The 18653-nt window shown below is 38.7% G+C and overlaps 1 protein-coding gene across 3 annotated transcripts in view; it reads left to right on the forward strand.

The window, feature by feature from the left end:
- The window catches only part of WDR11 (WD repeat domain 11), an 81018-nt gene extending 72358 nt beyond the window's left edge, over positions 1–8660 (forward strand). For 2 of the 3 annotated variants that reach the window (XM_030569165.1, XM_030569166.1), the window contains exons 24-29: positions 174–269; positions 1289–1454; positions 2408–2505; positions 4147–4292; positions 4747–4826; positions 6154–8660. In XM_030569165.1, coding sequence (XP_030425025.1) covers positions 174–269; positions 1289–1454; positions 2408–2505; positions 4147–4292; positions 4747–4826; positions 6154–6311 — 744 coding nt within the window. In that variant the 3' untranslated portion in view covers positions 6312–8660. The remainder of the gene's footprint in view (positions 1–173; positions 270–1288; positions 1455–2407; positions 2506–4146; positions 4293–4746; positions 4827–6153) is intronic. The other variant, XM_030569167.1, reaches the window with a different exon arrangement.
- The last annotated feature ends 9993 nt before the right edge of the window (positions 8661–18653 follow it).

Genomic DNA, 18653 nt, shown 5'->3' on the forward strand with positions numbered 1-18653 from the left:
AATAAATAGTAGCATAGTCTTCGAAGGTCATTCATCCGTACTTCACATTTATATATATTTTTAAGCTCACATATTTTTGCATATGTTTCCAATTCATATTATGGAAAAAGTTCACTTTCATATATTAGCTAGTTTATTTTCAGATTTGTAATCATTTTAATTTTTCTCTGCAGAAATTTCAGCTTGAAAGGGTACATCTACAGGAGGTTAAAAGATCAACATATGACCACACTAGGAAATGTGCTGACCAACTTCTTCTCTTGGGGCAGGTTTGTGAGTGACTTGTTTGTTTGTAATGTCCTTATCTGTTTCTGTGGGTTTTGTGTGTTCTTTTCAGTACTTCCTCTATCCAGACAACATTTATATCTGTCTTATCTGGGCCGAGTTTCTTCAAGCTAATCTACAGCCAAGACCCAGTTTTGGCTAGACAGTTGGGTATGTTGTTCCACTGCACCATCTGGGTCCAATGAAATGGAAACAGAGTTAAGTGTCATCCAACTGTGAAAAGCACCTCAACGCACATCCTTCTTTTGGAGCTCCACGTGGGTCTTTTCTTCAGTCACATGACCAAACAGATACTATCCTTTGAGTTCTCTGAAAGAAAATAACCAAGCTGCTCAGATAGCTTAGTATTTGCAGGGAAAAACTGCTAGTATTGGTATGCAAGTTTACAAGACGACATAGTGGCATCAATGACGCCTGTCAGATCTAAGATTTGACATGAATAAAGAGATAATATGCCAACACAACCAATGCACCCTAAAATCAGATTTTACTAAGTATATATAATGCCTTTCATATTTCTCCATAATTCATTAACCTATCAACTTTAAATATAGTGAATTTCAAAAAAATTGTGCTAGGTTATTGCAGGTACCATCCTCTGACCAGTTCCTTTGCTTATATGATCTTATTTCACTCCTACTTTTTAAGTTGCTTTTCTGTTGTTCATTTCTCTGAAGGACCACACAAACAGGGAAAACTGCATGCTCAGTTTACTGATTCCACTCTGTAGGCCCTCTTTCTGGAAAGCACTTAAGCAGGTGCTTTAACACTATCCCTATTCAGAGCATTTGTGCTTAAGTGGTGTCCTGAATAAAGTGCATTCTTGAATTGGGACTGTAATCAGTTAGTAAACAAACTTGAAAAAATAGATTTTTTTCCTCTTATCTCTGTTACTATAACTGTTTGTTGAGTTTTGTTTGTTTTTTTTTTAAAAAAAAGGTTAAAACATCCAAACAAAAGTGTGGGATTTTTAAGATGATGTAATTTTATTTGTTCTCACCAGACTGACAGAGCAGTACAACTATTATTAGAGACAAGTGCAGAAAACCCACATTACTACTGTGATTCACTCAAGGCATGTTTGGTCACTACTGTCACTTCTTCAGGTCCTTCTCAAAGCACCATTAAACTGGTAGCAACCAACATGATAGCAAATGGAAAGCTAGCAGGTAAAATATGTGTTTTCCTTTTGTTTGTAAGCAATTAATACTGATAATTGTTATGGAAATTAATACAGTTAGACAAAAAATCTCTTTTTACAGTAAATCATATAGGGTGCTTGTTTTATAAGGTTTGCAGATGTACAAAAAGCATTAGACATAATTGTAAGTACTTGATATGAAGACTGGACAAGTCAATGTATTTTTTTATTACAAACCATATTACAGAAATGAGCCTGTTTGCAATTTATTGCTAATATCAAAGAAGACTGCTGCCACATTCCTAATTCAAACAACTGCATATTTATTGGCTAAAATTAAAACACAAAGTTTGGAAATGAAAGTCCTTCTATGTTTGTTTGTTTGTTTCAAATCCATTAATATATAAATGGGCTCTTAGAACTATATCTGCGTGTTTTTCTACCTAATGTAATAGATGCTTGTTGTAAGGTGACTGACTGGAATTTCTGAAGTCTATAGGTGATTAGGCATTTCTTAAGCATATTACTCTGTTTTGTTAATATATATATATTTTTTAGGGCCTAGACTACTTTTTGAAAAAAAAAAAAAAAAAGAAGTTAAAGGATGATTTGTAGAAATCAGACTGCTTGTTTGGTATAATTCTGTGACACTGATTAAGTCTACGTGGGCCAATGATCTCCTTATCATGTCTGTTTGAGGCATAGAGAAGCAGAGGAGAGGTTAGGACCTTGTGGAGCATTTCTAAGCCCTGCAGATGTCATGTAAGGCAAAGGGAGATGGTGTCCTGAATAACCTTCAGAGCTCCAAAGCTCTACAATGCATGAAGAGGTGGATGTTAAGAATTGGGGACTTTGTGGAGCTCCTGTATCCCAAAAGGCAGCAAGGGACCCTTTCGGGGGGGTATCTGTTGCATTTAAATAGCAACTTTTTTTCCCCTTAGCTGAGAGTCAAATTTTAGGTAATCTACTTTTATTTTCCAGAGGGAGTGCAGTTGCTCAGTCTAATAGATAAAGCTGCTGATGCGTGTCGTTATTTGCAAACCTACGGAGAATGGAACCGTGCAGCATGGCTGGCAAAAGTATGTAATTGCTCAATCCAGATTATTACCCAGATAGTACAAAGAAGCCCTCATCAATTTTTGGCTTATTTTAAACTCCAGTGGCATTTGGTTTTGTTTATATACTGTCAATGATTCAGTTAGCTTGCAACTAAAATACACTGATGATTTTGTTCCATTGATATTCTATTGATTGGTTACGGTCTAAATTTTTTCCCATGACCCTGTCAAAAATGCCACCTGTAACTAAAATTGCAAAAGATATCCTATGTTTTTTACTTAGTTGTAAGACATTTTCTTTACCTTAACTGCTTGCAGAACATTGGAAATAAAATAAGCATAAATTTAACTTAGAACATAAAAGGCCTGCCTCAAGATGTATATTTATAGAGATTAGTGTGGATTTCGAGGTCCTTCAGACTTGAAGAACTTACAGTATCAATTCAGAAACATATCAATGACAAAAGTTCTTTCCAATGCATTAAGCTACAATGTCCCAGCCCTGCAACTGGATCGTTGCAGGCAGACACCTTCTCCCACAGGGAGTCCTAGAAGGTCTCCACATGGGTACAGAGGCCCGTCTGCATGGATCAGATTATAGGATTGGGGACTAAGAATGGTCAGAATTCCCAGTTTTCTAGTTTGTGACCAAAGATTTGTCAAAGACATTTTAATAACCTGTTCTTATTATTTACATTTTTCTTTTGCAAAAATGTATATCCCTAATGTCTGGGAAAAAATTAAAATAATAAAAAGATGCTATAATTCACTTTCACAGGTGTCTATCCTAAAGCAATAAAAATTTCTATCTGTCTAGCTATTTCACTGGAAGAGGTAAAGGAAAGGGGCAATATAGATTTTTTCAAAATAGATGAGTCCCATTTTTTATTTGTCCATTTTGGTTTTTTAGATTTTCAGGAGAAGTTGAGATTTCTCCTGTTGTATTTAATTCCTTAACACTTTTGATTGCAGTGAAGCCTGTTGGTGCAGTGGCTCTCAGCCTTTCTGGACTACTGTACCCCTTACAGAGGCTGATTTATCTTGTGTATCCCCAAGATTCAGTTCACTTAAAAACTACTTGCTTACAAAATCAGACATAAAAATGCAAAAGTGTCATAGCATGCTATTACTGAAAAAGTGCTTACTTTCTTAGTTTTACCATATAATTATAAAATAAATTGATTGGAATATAAATATGTACTTACATTTCAGCGTACAGAATATAGAGGAGTATTAACAAGTCGTATGAAATTTTAGTTGGTACTGATTTTGCTAGTGCTCTTTATGTAGCCTGTTGTAAAACTAGGTAGATATCTAGATGAGTTGATGTACCCCCTGGAAGACTTCTGCATACTGTCAGGAGTACATGTAGTGAAATGCATAGCAAGCAAGCAAGCTTGATTTCCTATGTCAAGGTTTAAGTGATCTGAGAACTTTTTTGTGTTTCTCATTTTCCTTTTATCAGTGTAGGGACCAATGCATTTGGGATCTCGGACGTGGTAACTTGAGATAAACTCTGAGTAAGAATCTGCTGAGTTGTAATGAAGTTATAATCAGATACAATCTTGTAGGAAACTTGTACGTGGATTGTCACAGAAATGTTTTCTTTAGTTATATAGCAGTCAGGTGCATTCAGACTTGGGCCTTCTTTATCTCCCAAAGGTTCGTTTGAATTCAGAGGAGTGTGGTGATGTCTTGAAACGTTGGGTTGATCACCTTTGCGCTCCCCAAGTCAACCAGAAATCCAAGGCCATCCTTGTCCTCTTATCACTAGGATGTTTTACAAGGGTTGCAGAGATGCTGCACAGGTAGAGCTGAATGAGCACATTCTCTACACTGCTTTGTCCAAAATTATCACCTGAGCGTATGCGCAGGAAATGTGTTTTTTTCTGTGAACTTCTTACATTTAATTCTTTTTTTGGAACAATTCATTTTGTTTTCTTTAGTTGACAGTTACCTCAACAACATGTCATCCTTGTCTATGTGCTTGTACTGATGCTTTTTCTGTAATTTCAAAGAAAAATGCTGGCATTTTAAATTTTCAGCAGCTTATAAAGGTGCCAGCATCTAAACGAGCGCTAACATTTTATAACAGCTGTTACTCAGAGCTAGTAAATTGAACCTTGTCCTTTCAAAACTTTAGCATCAAAGATCAACTCATTGAATAGTCTTGAATTACAGAGTTATGTAAGCCAGATCAAAATGGTTTGAAGAACTTTCAAATCTTCCTGTCCTAACAAGTCTTTTTTTTCTTTTCAACAGCATGAGGTATTTTGATAGAGCTGCCTTATTTGTTGAGGTGTGTCTGAAGTATGGCACAATTGAAGTTAATGAAGATACAAATATCCTTTACCTAAAGACATATGGTGTGTGTGTATATATAAAATTAGCTAGTCTGTACAGGAAAAGAAACTCCTAATTATTATGTTCCCCAGGGTGTGTACTACATTTCTTGAAGGAACAAGGGGGGAGGGATAGCTCAGTGGTTTGAGCATTGGCCTGCTAAACCCAGTGTTGTGAGTTCAATCCTTGAGGAGTCCATTTAGAGAACTGGGGTGAAAATCTGTCTGGGGATTGGTCCTGCTCTGAGCAAGGGGTTGGACTACATGACCTTCTGAGGTCCCTTCCAACCCTAATCTTCTATGATTCTATGAATAAGGAAATGAGTGGAGAGAAAATATACATCCAAATCACAATACCAGCCTCTTTCTGTATTCTGTTAAATCAGTGGCACTGGGAAACAAACAAGGGAGCAAGAATAAGAGCAAGCCTGTGCATGCTGCTACTTACATTCACACCTTTAAAACTGGGAGCAGATGGCAGAATGTTGGTGCTGATGGAACTTGGGCTAAATTGCCAGTTGCTGCTGGGCACATAGCTAGGTTAAGCTAACTAGGTTAATGAGGCAGTTATCTTTTTAAAAATTGTACACCACAATGTACGTTAAATTTCAGGTCTCTTGGCACTCCCCTGCAGTGTGTGCTAGCAAGATTTTTTTTTCTTTACTAAAAGGATCATCAGTTTTGAGCTTGTAAGAATTATTTAAGTTATAAATCGAAGTATAGTGTGAGATGAAAGCTTAACAATAAAAAAGCAACCTGAGAACTTGTTTTGTCCGGTGTACACTTCTGCTAATGTGTTGAATCTTGAAAATTGTGACCATTATAAAGATTTTTATTTACATGAATTTTGGGATGACCTTGGTGCTCCCAGCTGGCAAAGCCACAAGTGAGTCCTGTAGATCATCCCAATTATTTTATTGCCAATATCTTGTAGTCTGTTTGCTAAAAATGGGACCTTTTTACCATTAGAAAGTGAATGTATGTCAATATAAGATATTACATTTGTATTGTTGTATCTTGCTGTTCAAATTAATTTCCATAGACCCTCACCAAAATGTTGCTGTATTTAATTTATTGCTGCCATTAAATGATCTGAAATAATGGTGCTGAGCAGCTATTTGTAAAATCATTTGCATTAGGATTTTTTGCCATAATTTGTGCTTAGAGGTTGCTTTTAGATGATACTTGGTATCTTGTTCCAGAAGTGAACAAGTGATTAACAGCAGTGTTTAGCATTTCCTGCTTAGACATGGGTGGGTATAAGAGAAGCCTGGTTCTGAGCCTTCTCCATTATCTCTCACTTCTGTTTTCCTTAACCATCATTTACATAAACTAATCCACATGGTATTTGCAGATTATGCCAGAAGCTTGAAGACATTGGGTTTTAAACAGGGTGCTATTCTTTTTGCTTCAAAAGCAGGAGCAGCTGGTAAAGATTTATTGAATGAGCTTAAACAACCTGAAGAGGAAGTGACTGAAGAGTGACAACTTCATTTGTCATAAAAATATAAGATTTCCATCAGATAGGGTATTTGTTAGTTATATTTCCAAGGTTAATGAGATTCCATTGTATGAAAATATCCTTTCTTGTGGACCATTACATTAGGGATCATATATATAAGATGTTTCATTTGGACAAGACTTTTTAAAAAAATATATATGTGGAGACAGTGATAATAACTTGTTAAGACACAACTTAGATTTAAGTTATCTCAGCTACTTTTTTTTTAATTATCCTCATTTTGAGAAGAGGCATAGAAACATCTGAAAAATCATAGAACTGGAAATGCTTTTAACTTTTTGATCCTAGGCATAAAGATCAAGGTTCCAGAATTTGCTAAAAGATTTGTTAAGTTTGAGGGAGGGCTACTTTTACTTTTTTAAGAGACTTTTATGGACATTTGGAATTCATCATAGGTGAGTTTATATGCATATATTATGGATTCTTTACATTAATAAGAAAAATTAATTAAGGAATAAATGTAGATCACAAAAACATGCATATGGCCATGAAAGCCATATATTTTGCCCAAGCCCATAATTATTTTGTGGAAGTCCAGCGTACTTTGACATTCTTGAAGTTAGCTGTGAATATTACCTTTGAAAGCTTTAAGTACAAGAAATCCTTTAAAAGTACTTACAAATTTCTCCTTTTTAACTTTTCAAAACCCATCCAAAAGTGTTTTCTTCAGCATATTAGTGTGGTTATAATTTTAAAGACATTCCATATTATTTTAAATGTGAACCTCCTCCATGCCTTAACGATTAAATGCTGCACTGCACCGTATTCAGTTCTTAAGATCAAAAAAGCCTACCACACAAGCTGCAGGGCAGGATCTCTCCACAGCATTCAAGGTCACTAGGAGAAAGGGCTGCTAACACCCTTGCTCTTGCACCTCTTCTGCAGTTCAGGAGCTATTGTAGCATAGTTAGCTATTGAATGTGCTGCCATGATCAGTTGGTAGAGAAAGCATTTTACAGAATAACCAAGTATAGACTTCAGTATGTCATTCCCGACTTTACTGTGAGGGAGGGCTACCCTGGTTCACAGGGCTTATGTAAAAGGTAATGCCTCTGGAAGCATCTCTGCTCCTGATTGCTGTGCCAGCCATACAGTATTTGAGCCTAAGCATTGGGTAGTTTCCATAGCATCCTAGCTGTTTGTTTGACCGTGTTCTTTGCATTACTGTTGCATGTGGAAGACGTGTCTATTTTAGATTGCATTAAGAAACATTTTACAAGAAAGGAATGTCTGCTGAAATACCATTTGCCAGGATTGTGACATTGCACTCACAGAATGAAGGTAAAGGATACTGAACTCATGTCAGCTAAGGAACCGCTACTTTTAAAAATCACTTAAAATTAAGTTACTGTTGCTAATTTAATATGTGATATCGTGAAGAAGCATATCACTTACATCTTCAAAGTGGTAGCTCAGCTGTTGTTTTGACTTCATGCATTACACACTAAAAGTAACAGAACATAAAATTTCCCCATATGTCTCCATATTTGTTTACATCTCTAACTCCAGAAATGTTTTTAATTGTAAGTCCAAGTCGCATTTATGATAAAATTTCAATACATCGTGGGTTTTATACAAACAGAAAATCTGAATTTCATTTCTATAAACAGGAAACTGAATGTTTTAACTATAATGTATCTGATTTCTTCCTGCCATATGTTCCACATACCATAATGTACATTCCTTTAGTGTATTATAAACAAAGCACATATAATTATGTTAGCTTTGAAAAATATATACAACAAAATTTGCCTTAAGCATTTATTTTGCCTAACTCATAGTTGAACAAAAGTTAGTGTAACTACTAAGGACTAAATTCTGGCACCTTTACTTACACTGCGTATATCCAAAATTACTCATGTTCTTTTCAGTGTTAGTAAGCGTATCAGAATCTGTCCTTAGACAAATCCCTATAGGCACTTCTCAGTAAGTCTGAAAAAATTCTGCATATGCTTTAGTGTACAGTTTTAAATCTGTGATTTCATGTTATGAAAAAAAAACTTATTGAAAAGGCCTTCTTCCTGCTGGATGTGTTTCTACATGCTTCATTTTTAAGTATGAAGATTGTGCATCTTGCACAATGTTATCTGATTTCTGTTATCTTTATGCACAAATTATGGACAATGTAAAAATCATTCCTAAAATCCATTTGGTTATGAACACAGTCACAGAATGTAATTAAAAAAATACTCTGAAAACCACTGTGGTATGTTTGATTTAATTCAAAAATATTGCAATCGCTATACTTAGCCAAATGCTGACTATCTCCTTTTTCTTTTTCTTCTTCTTCATTATTATTATTTTATTTTTATTTTATTATAAAGCCATCTAAGGTGGATTCTGATCAGGACTAGTTTTGGTGAGGGAAAATAAAGTTCAGCTTCATGCATATTAGTCACATTAGGACTGAAAATTTTACTTGTGATTGGTATTCATAAACTTACTCTTTTATTAGCAAAAAGAAAAAAAAAGCCTAAATTTAGTGGCAGTTAAAATTACAGTAGGACACAGCCCCATTCACTCAAACCCTTAAAGGCATGGTGTCATAAACAGATAAGTAAGAGTTAATAGAACAGAAGTACTTCATATCTCTTTTGCCTGTAAAGGGTTAACAAGATCAGTGAGCCTGCTGTCACCTGACCAGAGGACCAATCAGGGGACAGGATACATTCAAATCTTGAGGGAGGGAAGTTTGTGTGTGTGCTATTAGAATTTGGTGGTTGTTCACTCTGGGGGCTCAGAGGGACCAGACGTGCAACCAGGTTTCTCTCCAATCTCTCTGATACAGTCTCTTATATGTTGTGGCAAGGCACCTTCTCAGTCTCCCCAGTCTCTGCTGCTTTTAGCCCTGGTGAGACAGGCTCAGGTAATGCAGTCCCCCTTGTGACACAAGGGAAGTTTGCTCCCCGTATCTCCACTAGTCCTGGCTAGCGAATTCTTACCCCCTTGTGGGAGAAAGTACTGCCTCTCCTCCTGGAGGGTCTCACTGTTTTTCTGCTCCTGCACTCCTGGCAGCAGGGCTTCTTCTCTCTCTACTCTCCCCTCCTTCCTTCCACAGGGAAGGGTTTAAAAAGGTCTCAGGCAGCCCCAAGTTGGAATCAGCTGGTCCCAATTAACCTCAGGTAGCTCCCCCCTCAGCTGATTCTAATTTGCTACCTTGGTAACCTTTCACAGCTGAACCTGATCGACCTGTGGTTGCCTCTCAGTTGATAAGGAGGAGGGCCTGTTAACCTTCTGGTACTGATTCCTACCCCTCCCTTGCAGCTGTCTGTCCTGAGTTTATCACAATGTCCAGAATAGTAAGTACTAGATAGATAAGGCGAGTTAGGCTTATGTTTGTTTTCTTTATTTGCAAATGTGTATTTGGCTGGAAGGAGTTCAGATTTGTATTTGGCTGGAAGGAGTTCAAATTTGTATTTGAATACTTAGGCTGGGAGGGTATTCCCAGTGTCTATAGCGGAAAGACCCTGTAACATATTCCATCTTAAATTTACAAAGATAATTTTTACTGGTTTTTCTTTTTTTAATTAAAAGCTTTTCTTGTTTAAGAACCTGATTGGTTTTTTTTTTCTGGTGTGAGACCCCAGGGGACAGGGTCTGGATTCACCAGGGAATTGGTGGGGAGAAAGGAGGGAAGGGGGAGAGAGAGGTCAATTTCTCTCTGTGTTAGGATTACTTTCTCTCTGAGAGAGAGTCTGGGAGGGGGATTGAGGAGGAGGGGGGAAGGTGAACTTTCCTCTCTGTTTTAAGATTCAAGGAGTTTGAATCACAGTGATCTTCCAGGGTAACCCAGGGATGGGAAGCCTGGGAGAGGCAACAGTGAGGGAAAGGGCTTACTTTCCTTGTGTTAAGATCCAGAGGGTCTGGGTTTTGGGGGGCACCGGAGTGTACCAGGCACTGGAATTCCTGGTTGGTGGCAGCGCTACAAGTACTAAGCTGGTAATTGAGCTTAGAGGAATTCATGCTGGGACCCCATCTTTTGGACGCTAAGGGTCAGAGCTGGGAATTATACCATGACACATGGAAAGAAGTTAGGAGAAGGACATATGTATTCCTTTGCACCTTTCTGTTTGCACTCAAACACTCCTTAAGTCTTTCATTTCCGTCTCCAACCAATATCAGAAAGCATTATGTACCTCAGCTTCCTCAAAATTTGCACTCTAACACGAAAGCTTAACAATGACTGTGTGCCTTGATACCAATTATATCAGCACATCTGGGTGTCATACACTTCATGCATTTGGGAAGTAATCTTGCCATAACACTGAGGTCTCTGTCGCTAAGCTCCTAGTCTCTTCTTTCCCAGCTCAGAGAACCTTTTTCTAGGCTGCAGGGATATTGAGTGAAGGATTCTCACTCGGTGTGCTGTGTGTCTCCCTCATGAGTGAGTGACAGCATTCAGAACACAGCAGATTCTTTATCAAACTAAAAATCTGTGAGTTCATTTTGGTGAACAAACTTGCCATTATGGCTACAATACTATAAAATACGTTGTAGACAGATATTCCCAATGTATAACTGAAATTCTACAAATCAGCATGAGCAGAATGTGACCAAAGGACAGGTCCTAGAGCAAGTGAGATTTCTTGAAAATGGTGCAAATAAAAGCGAGATTGTCCAATGAAATAATTGCCAAAATGGGTGATTTTTAAACTCTTTTTTTTGTACATCTTGTTTCCTGTATTTCTTTTATCATCAAACCTCCATGAATAATTTCAAATGGTGTTTGCTATGTGCAGTCTGTGTTTTTGGTTTTTGTCATTTCAATGGAATTTTTACAAAATGAAGATTTAAAGCATCCATCGAAACTGAACTCTCTTACATTACCTTAAGTATGATGCTGTTGCACCATAGTAACAGTGAAGAAACCAAATATGCTCCATACTTCTTTGAATATCTATATAACTAGCAGCATTTTTATATCAAATCAAGGTTGCTGTTGGTTTTCTGAACATGCCGTTTGCCAGCTTTGAAATTTACATCAGAAGGACCACAACCCCTGCCTCTAATTAAGGAGACTCTGACCAAGCTGTTTGGGTGTCTTGATGGGGAGCCTGCAAAATACACTTTAGAACACAAGTAGGCTTACAGTAGTGATCCCTTCTTTCTCACCCATTGAAGACAGCTTTTAGTCTCATAGGATGAAGAATTGTCTGTTTTTTTAGGTCTTTAAATTACTTGTGTATGACTCTACATAACTACATAAGCTTTTTTCCATCCCTGGGATGCATTTTTAAATTTGTGCAGCTATTATATGAAGCTCATTCAGTCCCAGCTACTGTTTTCAGAATCAGAGAAAGGTTTGCATAAATGTTGTGGGACTGCTTTGGTAAGATTTTAATTTGAAACTATTTTGTCTGATCTCTTGATCCTGTGATAAAACAAATGAAGTTCAAACTATTTTAAAAATGGCTCCTACATTAATGATGATGATATTGTTTTAAGATTAAATGAAAAGTACAGAGCGTACTCGAACAACTGTGTTTTAATATAAGCAAGCCTTTAGAGTTGAATTATGAAATATTACTTTGCAATTGAAGTAGTCTGTGTAAATTGACAATTAATTACATGAATTAAATGTCTAAAATTGGGTAGGCATCTGAAATACTTTGATGTGTATACTACATATATATGATGGGCATATATCTGTGGAAAATGACAAACTATTAGGATTTATAGCAGTACAAAAATGATTAGTACTATATTGCAAATGAATCATTTATTAAATTTATTGAAATTTAAAACATCTTTGAGTGTGCCAGTCTAGAGACTTTGCAACCAGATAAAGACATATATATTATTATACATCCAGAAAATCCAATCCAGGATGATAATGTGATCAGTGCCTGAGTAACTAGTCTAGGATCTTAGGCCATGTCTACATCTAAAATTTTGCAGCGCTGGTTGTTACAGCTGTATTAGTACAGCTGTATAGGGCCAGCGCTGCAGAGTGGCCACACTTACAGCAACCAGCGCTGCAAGTGGTGTTAGATGTGGCCACACTGCAGCGCTGTTGGGCGGCTTCAAGGGGGGTTCCGGGACGAGAGAGCAAACCGGGAAAGGAAACCAGCTTCGCCGCGGTTTGCTCTCTCGGTCCCGGAGCCACCCAGCAAACCGCAGGGAAGGAGACCTGCTTGCTCGGGGTTCCGGGACCGAGAGAGCAAACCGGGAACGCCGCGGTTTGCTCTCTCGGTCCCGGAGCCACCCAGCAAACCGCAGGGAAGGAGACCTGCTTGCTCGGGGTTCCGGGACCGAGAGAGCAAACCGGGAATGCCGCGGTTTGCTCTCGCGTTCCCGGAGCCACCCAGCAAACCGCAGGGAAGGAGACCTGCTTGCTCGGGGTTCCGGGACCGAGAGAGCAAACCGCGGCGAAGCTGGTTTCCTTTCCCGGTTTGCTCTCTCGGTCCCGGAACCCCGAGCAAGCAGGTCTCCTTCCCTGCGGTTTGCTGGGTGGCTCCGGGACCGAGAGAGCAAACCGCGGCGTTCCCGGTTTGCTCTCTCGGTCCCGGAACCCCGAGCAAGCAGGTCTCCTTCCCTGCGGTTTGCTGGGTGGCTCCGGGACCGAGAGAGCAAACCGGGAAAGGAAACCAGCTTGATTACCAGAGGCTTCCTCCTTCCACGGAGGTCAAGAAAAGCGCTGGTAACTGTCTACATTGGATTACCAGCGCTGGATCACCAGCGCTGGATCCTCTACACCCGAGACAAAACGGGAGTACGGCCAGCGCTGCAAACAGGGAGTTGCAGCGCTGGTGGTGCCCTGCAGATGTGTACACCTTCAAAGTTGCAGCGCTGTAACTCCCTCACCAGCGCTGCAACTTTCTGATGTAGACAAGCCCCTAGTTGTTTTGCAGGAGTTGATCCTGGGGACAAGGAGAAGAGAACATTCATGACCATTGAACAATGAATGTGTTTAGTCTGGATGATCATTAGCTGCAGCTAAATGCAATGCAGTAAGGATTCAGCTAGCAATTGATTTGGAGCGTAAAAGAATAATTACAATCTGGCAAAGATTTAATGTTTTGGGTTTTTTTTACAAATACTTATCTTCAAATTAGAATTCAGGAAAATACTGTTACTAGAATGAGTCCTGCTGGAGAATGGAATCCTTTAAGGAGTCTAGAATGGGAGGTAATCAACGTTATGGCACCCGTGTATCAAGAACCTATGAACTCATATCAAGGTACTAAATGCTTTTTAGTCATGGTGATATTAACCTCTTAATGTGTTTATTGGGATTGCTGGTGCAAAGGGATTAAGTAGAAACTGTTGCCAAAGTCTGATATGAGCAACAGTTATTTCATTCTTAGCGAGTATTGCTGGACGGCAGAGTGCCTATTTAAGCAGAGTCAAAAAGGAAAGAACTAAGGCACAGAAGAAAACTGTTTGCATGCCAGCACTTTTCAATGTGGTCTAGCTTGCTATTTGATTTCTTGGTACTGCTGTATGCACAAATTAATTTTTGTATCCAAAAAACTTTCCATATTGTTATGATGTGATAATGTGTGAGGAAGATGTCTGTGTCTAACAAAAGAATCAAAACCTCAGTTACCACACACAAACCAGAAACTACTAAATCTATTAAATTTAGCCGCATTGGAGCTCATCTGTAGCTGTCATATATCAACAATTTGATTTCTGCAGTGGATAATTTCAGTTAATATATCTAATAACGTAAAAAAGATATTTCCATTTTGTTTTAAAAACATAGGGCAACCTTAAACTTTGGGATATTCCACCAAGTTATAACTGGTGAGAGCCCTGTTTACTGGAACACTTCATAAGAGACTGGACAAAATTCTGACAAACAGTACTGTAGGGAGCAATCCAGCACTGGTAGAAGGATGACAGATGAGCTAAAAGCTCTTTTTCTATCTCTACGATTGTTCACTCGTACATCACGCCCAATTCACAATGTAAACGTGCGCAGAGCAAGTGCAAAATATACAGTGAAGATTCACAGTGCAGATCAGGAAGAATTTTGCTTTCATTTGTCTACTGGATCAGAGTAACAAAGCAAGGAGCTTCCTTAATCAAAACATTGCTTATTTGCATGCATGATCAAGTTGACCAAATATAACGATATTGAGAGACTTAAAGTCTGAGAGTAAGGTTGTTGGTTTTTTTAATTGTCTGTCTTTTATGGGTTTGCATACTTAGTTTTGAATAGATTCTTGTATCAGTTATCAAAATGAAAGAGCTCTTCCAATTTATTTATATATATCTCAAAAAACGAGTGTATCTTAGTATAAGTAAGAAAGTTCATTTGCTTTTAGAATGGGTTCTGTCAGCTGCTACAGCAGTGATTTATAAATGGTTCTAGGTGGGAGATGTGAGAAAGTGAGGTTCTTCAAGTGATTGCTCATGTCCATCCCAATAGGTGATTCCCAGTTAGGTGTGCATGCGCCTAATTGGAATGGACATGAGCAACGCATCTTGAAGAACAACAGTTACGCGAAGGTGAGTAACCGTTTTGTTGATTGGGTGATTATTGTTAAGTTTTCATGGATGTTTTTCTCCTTTGCTCCTCCTCCCAAGTTTGATTTTTGTTTATATAGGGTCACAAGAGAAGATGGAAAGCACTGATGTACTTGACTGATGTGTTTGGCAGCTTCTGTCCTTAATGTCTCATGTCTTTTCAACTATAGTTTACTCTAGGCAATGTAACTTAATTCACATATGCAGGGCCATCCCTAGGGGGGGTGAGGGGCCCTGGACAAATCAGCCCCCACCAGCTTGGAGGCCCCACTGCATCGGTGGCTGGGATGGCAGGACGGATCCAGCTGGCAGTTGCAGCTGCTGGGGTGCCAGGCACGCGGGGTGGCAGCACCCCTGAACCTCTAGTTCCCACACCTGTCTTTCGAGACCAACTGCACCACCTAATTGCACAGCCTGAGGGGCCTGGAGCAGTTTCCCCGATCTGCCCTACCCAAGGGATAGCTCTGCACATATGGGTAGAGATGGGACCCAAAGTCTGCATCCAGAAACAAATTTCCCCAAATTTAAGGAGGTGATTGAATCCAGGGTTTTGGTTCAGGCCCTCACCCTTCATGAGGATTAACTTCTTATTCCAGTAGTATTTAACGTTGCATCTCCAAATACAATGGATAGAAAACCATTTTTGCTTTGCTTTGCATCAGATGGCTTCTACAGTTCAGAGACATCCACTTAAAATTAACTTGGATATAGCAGAACTCCAATTATTAGTGAAGTAAGATGATTCTCTTCAATGCATTTAATAGGACTTTCTACTTATATTGAAATTTCCCTGCAGTGTACTATAAATGGCTTCCATTGGGCTAATCCCTCTGGAATATATTTACATTTTGTCTTTATGGAAAAAAAATAACAAATATACAATAACTAGGACTAATTTATGCTTTTGAGGATCAATTTAATTACCTCTGGGAAAGCCTCTTAGCATTCTACTGTTCTTCAAGCTTTGGGCCAGATTGTGAAACTTTTGCTCACACTAAGTAGTACCCTTTCTCCACAGTAGTTTCTTTTACATCAGAATAAGTTATTCACTAGGAGGAAGCTGGTCATATGTTCTGTGTCAATACAGGTGAATAAGGAACTGTGATACATAAACACAGGTAAGGAAAGTTCATTTACGAGACTTATAATCAAGTTGGCTTTGTCCCAGTCCAGTCCTGCACTGGAACTACTAATGCTTTTAATTAAATGTCTTTGCATGATCATGGCCTAAATGAGATCATTGGTAAAGTAAAAGTGACCCTAGTTAAGACATTATGGAAAGGAGAAACAGTTACATAGTTAAGGAGACCAAAAGGCTGTAAAAGATGCCATAGGTAATTTGTTGGCAAAAGAGAGAAATGCGACAAATGAAAATTGACTTTTGCCTGTCTGTTCTGAAAGGACAGTTGGGGACAGATGCCAAATACCAGAATGAATTTCCCAGTATAAGTAGTACTGAAGCAAATCAGAGGATCAGAATGTACAGCAGTTAATTAAACTGGGGAAAAAAACCAGAAAATCCTTTTGATGCTCTTATGTACTGTGAGGAAAAAAAGGGAAAATATTTAAAAGGCTCATACTAAAACAAAAACAAAACATGGCAAATGAACACTAATGCATAGACTCTGAAGGGATACTTGCATGTACGTAAGGCCAAAAACTTAGCTTTTGGGGGGGGTTGTTTTAAATTATAAATTTAAAATAAAATTCCATGGAACTGGGTAGTTAAACAGTCCTCTTTGAAATGTGCTAAAGCATGGGCACCAAAAAGACAACTGGCTAAAAGCAGTCAAACCTAATCTGGCTTTTTTCATTGTCCAAAAAGAAGCAACAAAAATAGCGAAAAGTAAAATATATTCTTTAAAAAATTATTTCAGATTTAGTCCACAATCCTGCAATTGTCTGCATGATGTGGATACGTGGCAGTGCCAGAGCGGAGCCCTGCAGGCAAAACAGTACATCCACACACAGTGAGTTAAGAGTCCATTAATTACAGTACCTACAATGGCATGAGAACCACAGGAAAGGCCTTAAAAATATGAAGTTGAAAGGAAACTTCTGTTTGAGGAAACTTAAAAATGCACATTTGAAAAAAATGTTATTTTATTTGGAAAGCACTTAGTGTATTTCGCAACAGAAATACAGTAGTAATAGTAGAAATAAATATGCTCATTTATGGTGTTTCCCTTCATGATCCTGGGCCCTTTCTTTTTCATTTTCAAGTATGTGCCTTATGTATGAAAATAAACGTTTGGTTTTTTTATCTGAATGATGCCAGAATCTTCATCTTGTGCTTGTCTTATGATGTTAACATGCCAAAATGTTGAAAGATACAAGGGTTTGAATACCTACTTTCTAATGTGTCTGCTTGATACTAGAAAGGGGTATTCTAGACTCTAAAGCCTAAGCAAGGACTGCAATGCTTTTAATATCCTAGGATGAGATTTTCTAAGTGATTTAGGGGAGTTAGGTGTACATCTTCCATTAATTTAAGGGGAGATGTGTCTAAATTCCCTAAATTGATCTGAAATCTCATCCCTAAATTCTCTAATGGACAACCCAGTCACTGCAAATGCAGGATATGTTTGACTTGTTTGTCTTGCCATCCCTCTGCAAAATATTTTCCTCCTATGCTGTCTTCCTCTAAAACATTAAACAGTGCCAGATTCAAGATGCAGAACTTGATCGGTTTAGCCAGACTGGATAGAGTCCATCTTATTTCAGAAGAGTGATCAAAAGACAGATTCTGCCTGTTTTGTTATGCTTGGCTTTTGACAAGAACGTAGTATGTCTGCTCAAGAGAGTCTGTAAAAGTACATTCTGACAATTGAAAGGGAAATCATTAATTTTTATATTCTAAATCTTGACAAAAACAATACGAGGGGAGGTTGTTGCAGGATGGATACAACCTGTTTTTTAAGAAATAAGTATCAGAATGTGAATGGTCCCTGTATTCTGTAATAGAGAACCCTGATTTTTCCAGTGTGATATATTACAGTGCTGTTCCTTCAATCCATAGCAGTGAATTAAGCTGTAATCAAATTAAATGAAATGACCAGATGATTAAAATGTAAATACTGAAAAGGGCCAAATATAGCATATTACTGTAGGTCATAGGTCAATGTATATTATGAGGCATTATAATTGATAGCACATTCTTCTGGTTACCATCTGATACAGAACAGAAAAGGGTACAATCTTTCATCCCATCACTTGTCTGGCATTATATTCAGAATGTCATGAGCTTATCCTAATTGAAGCCTTTAGAATGAATCTTTTTGTTGAGTTTAATTCTGATTTTTATAATGGATTTTTTCAAACACTTCCAATGGCTTGCTGGCTTAGGCAATACCAACTGGAGAAAAGGAAAAAATAAATATTGAAGGAGAAAAAACAACTGTTGTATCTAATAGGCGAGGGGTGGCCAACCTGAGCCTGAGGAGGAGCCAGAATTTACCAATGTACATTTCCAAAGAGCCACAGTAATACGTCAGCAGTGCCCCCATCAACTCCCACCCTACACTCCCAGAGCCTCCCCCCATCCCCAGCCCCACTGATCAGCACTCCCTGCACCTCCTAATCAGCTGTTTCGTGGTGTGCAGGAGGCTCTGGGGCAGGCAAGAGTGAGGGCCCAGCAGGCTCAGGGGAGGGGGCGGGAAGGGGTAGAGTGGGGGCCAGGCCTGTGGCAGAGCCAGGGGTTGAGCAGTGAGCACCCGCCGGCACATTGGAAAGTTGGTGTCTGTAGCTCCAGCCCCGGGGTCGGTGCCTATACAAGGAGCCACATATTAACTTCTGAAGAGCCACATTTGGCTCCGGAGCCACAGGTTCGG

Source organism: Gopherus evgoodei, chromosome 7 (assembly GCF_007399415.2).
Source record: "Gopherus evgoodei ecotype Sinaloan lineage chromosome 7, rGopEvg1_v1.p, whole genome shotgun sequence".
Lineage (NCBI taxonomy): Eukaryota > Metazoa > Chordata > Testudines > Testudinidae > Gopherus > Gopherus evgoodei.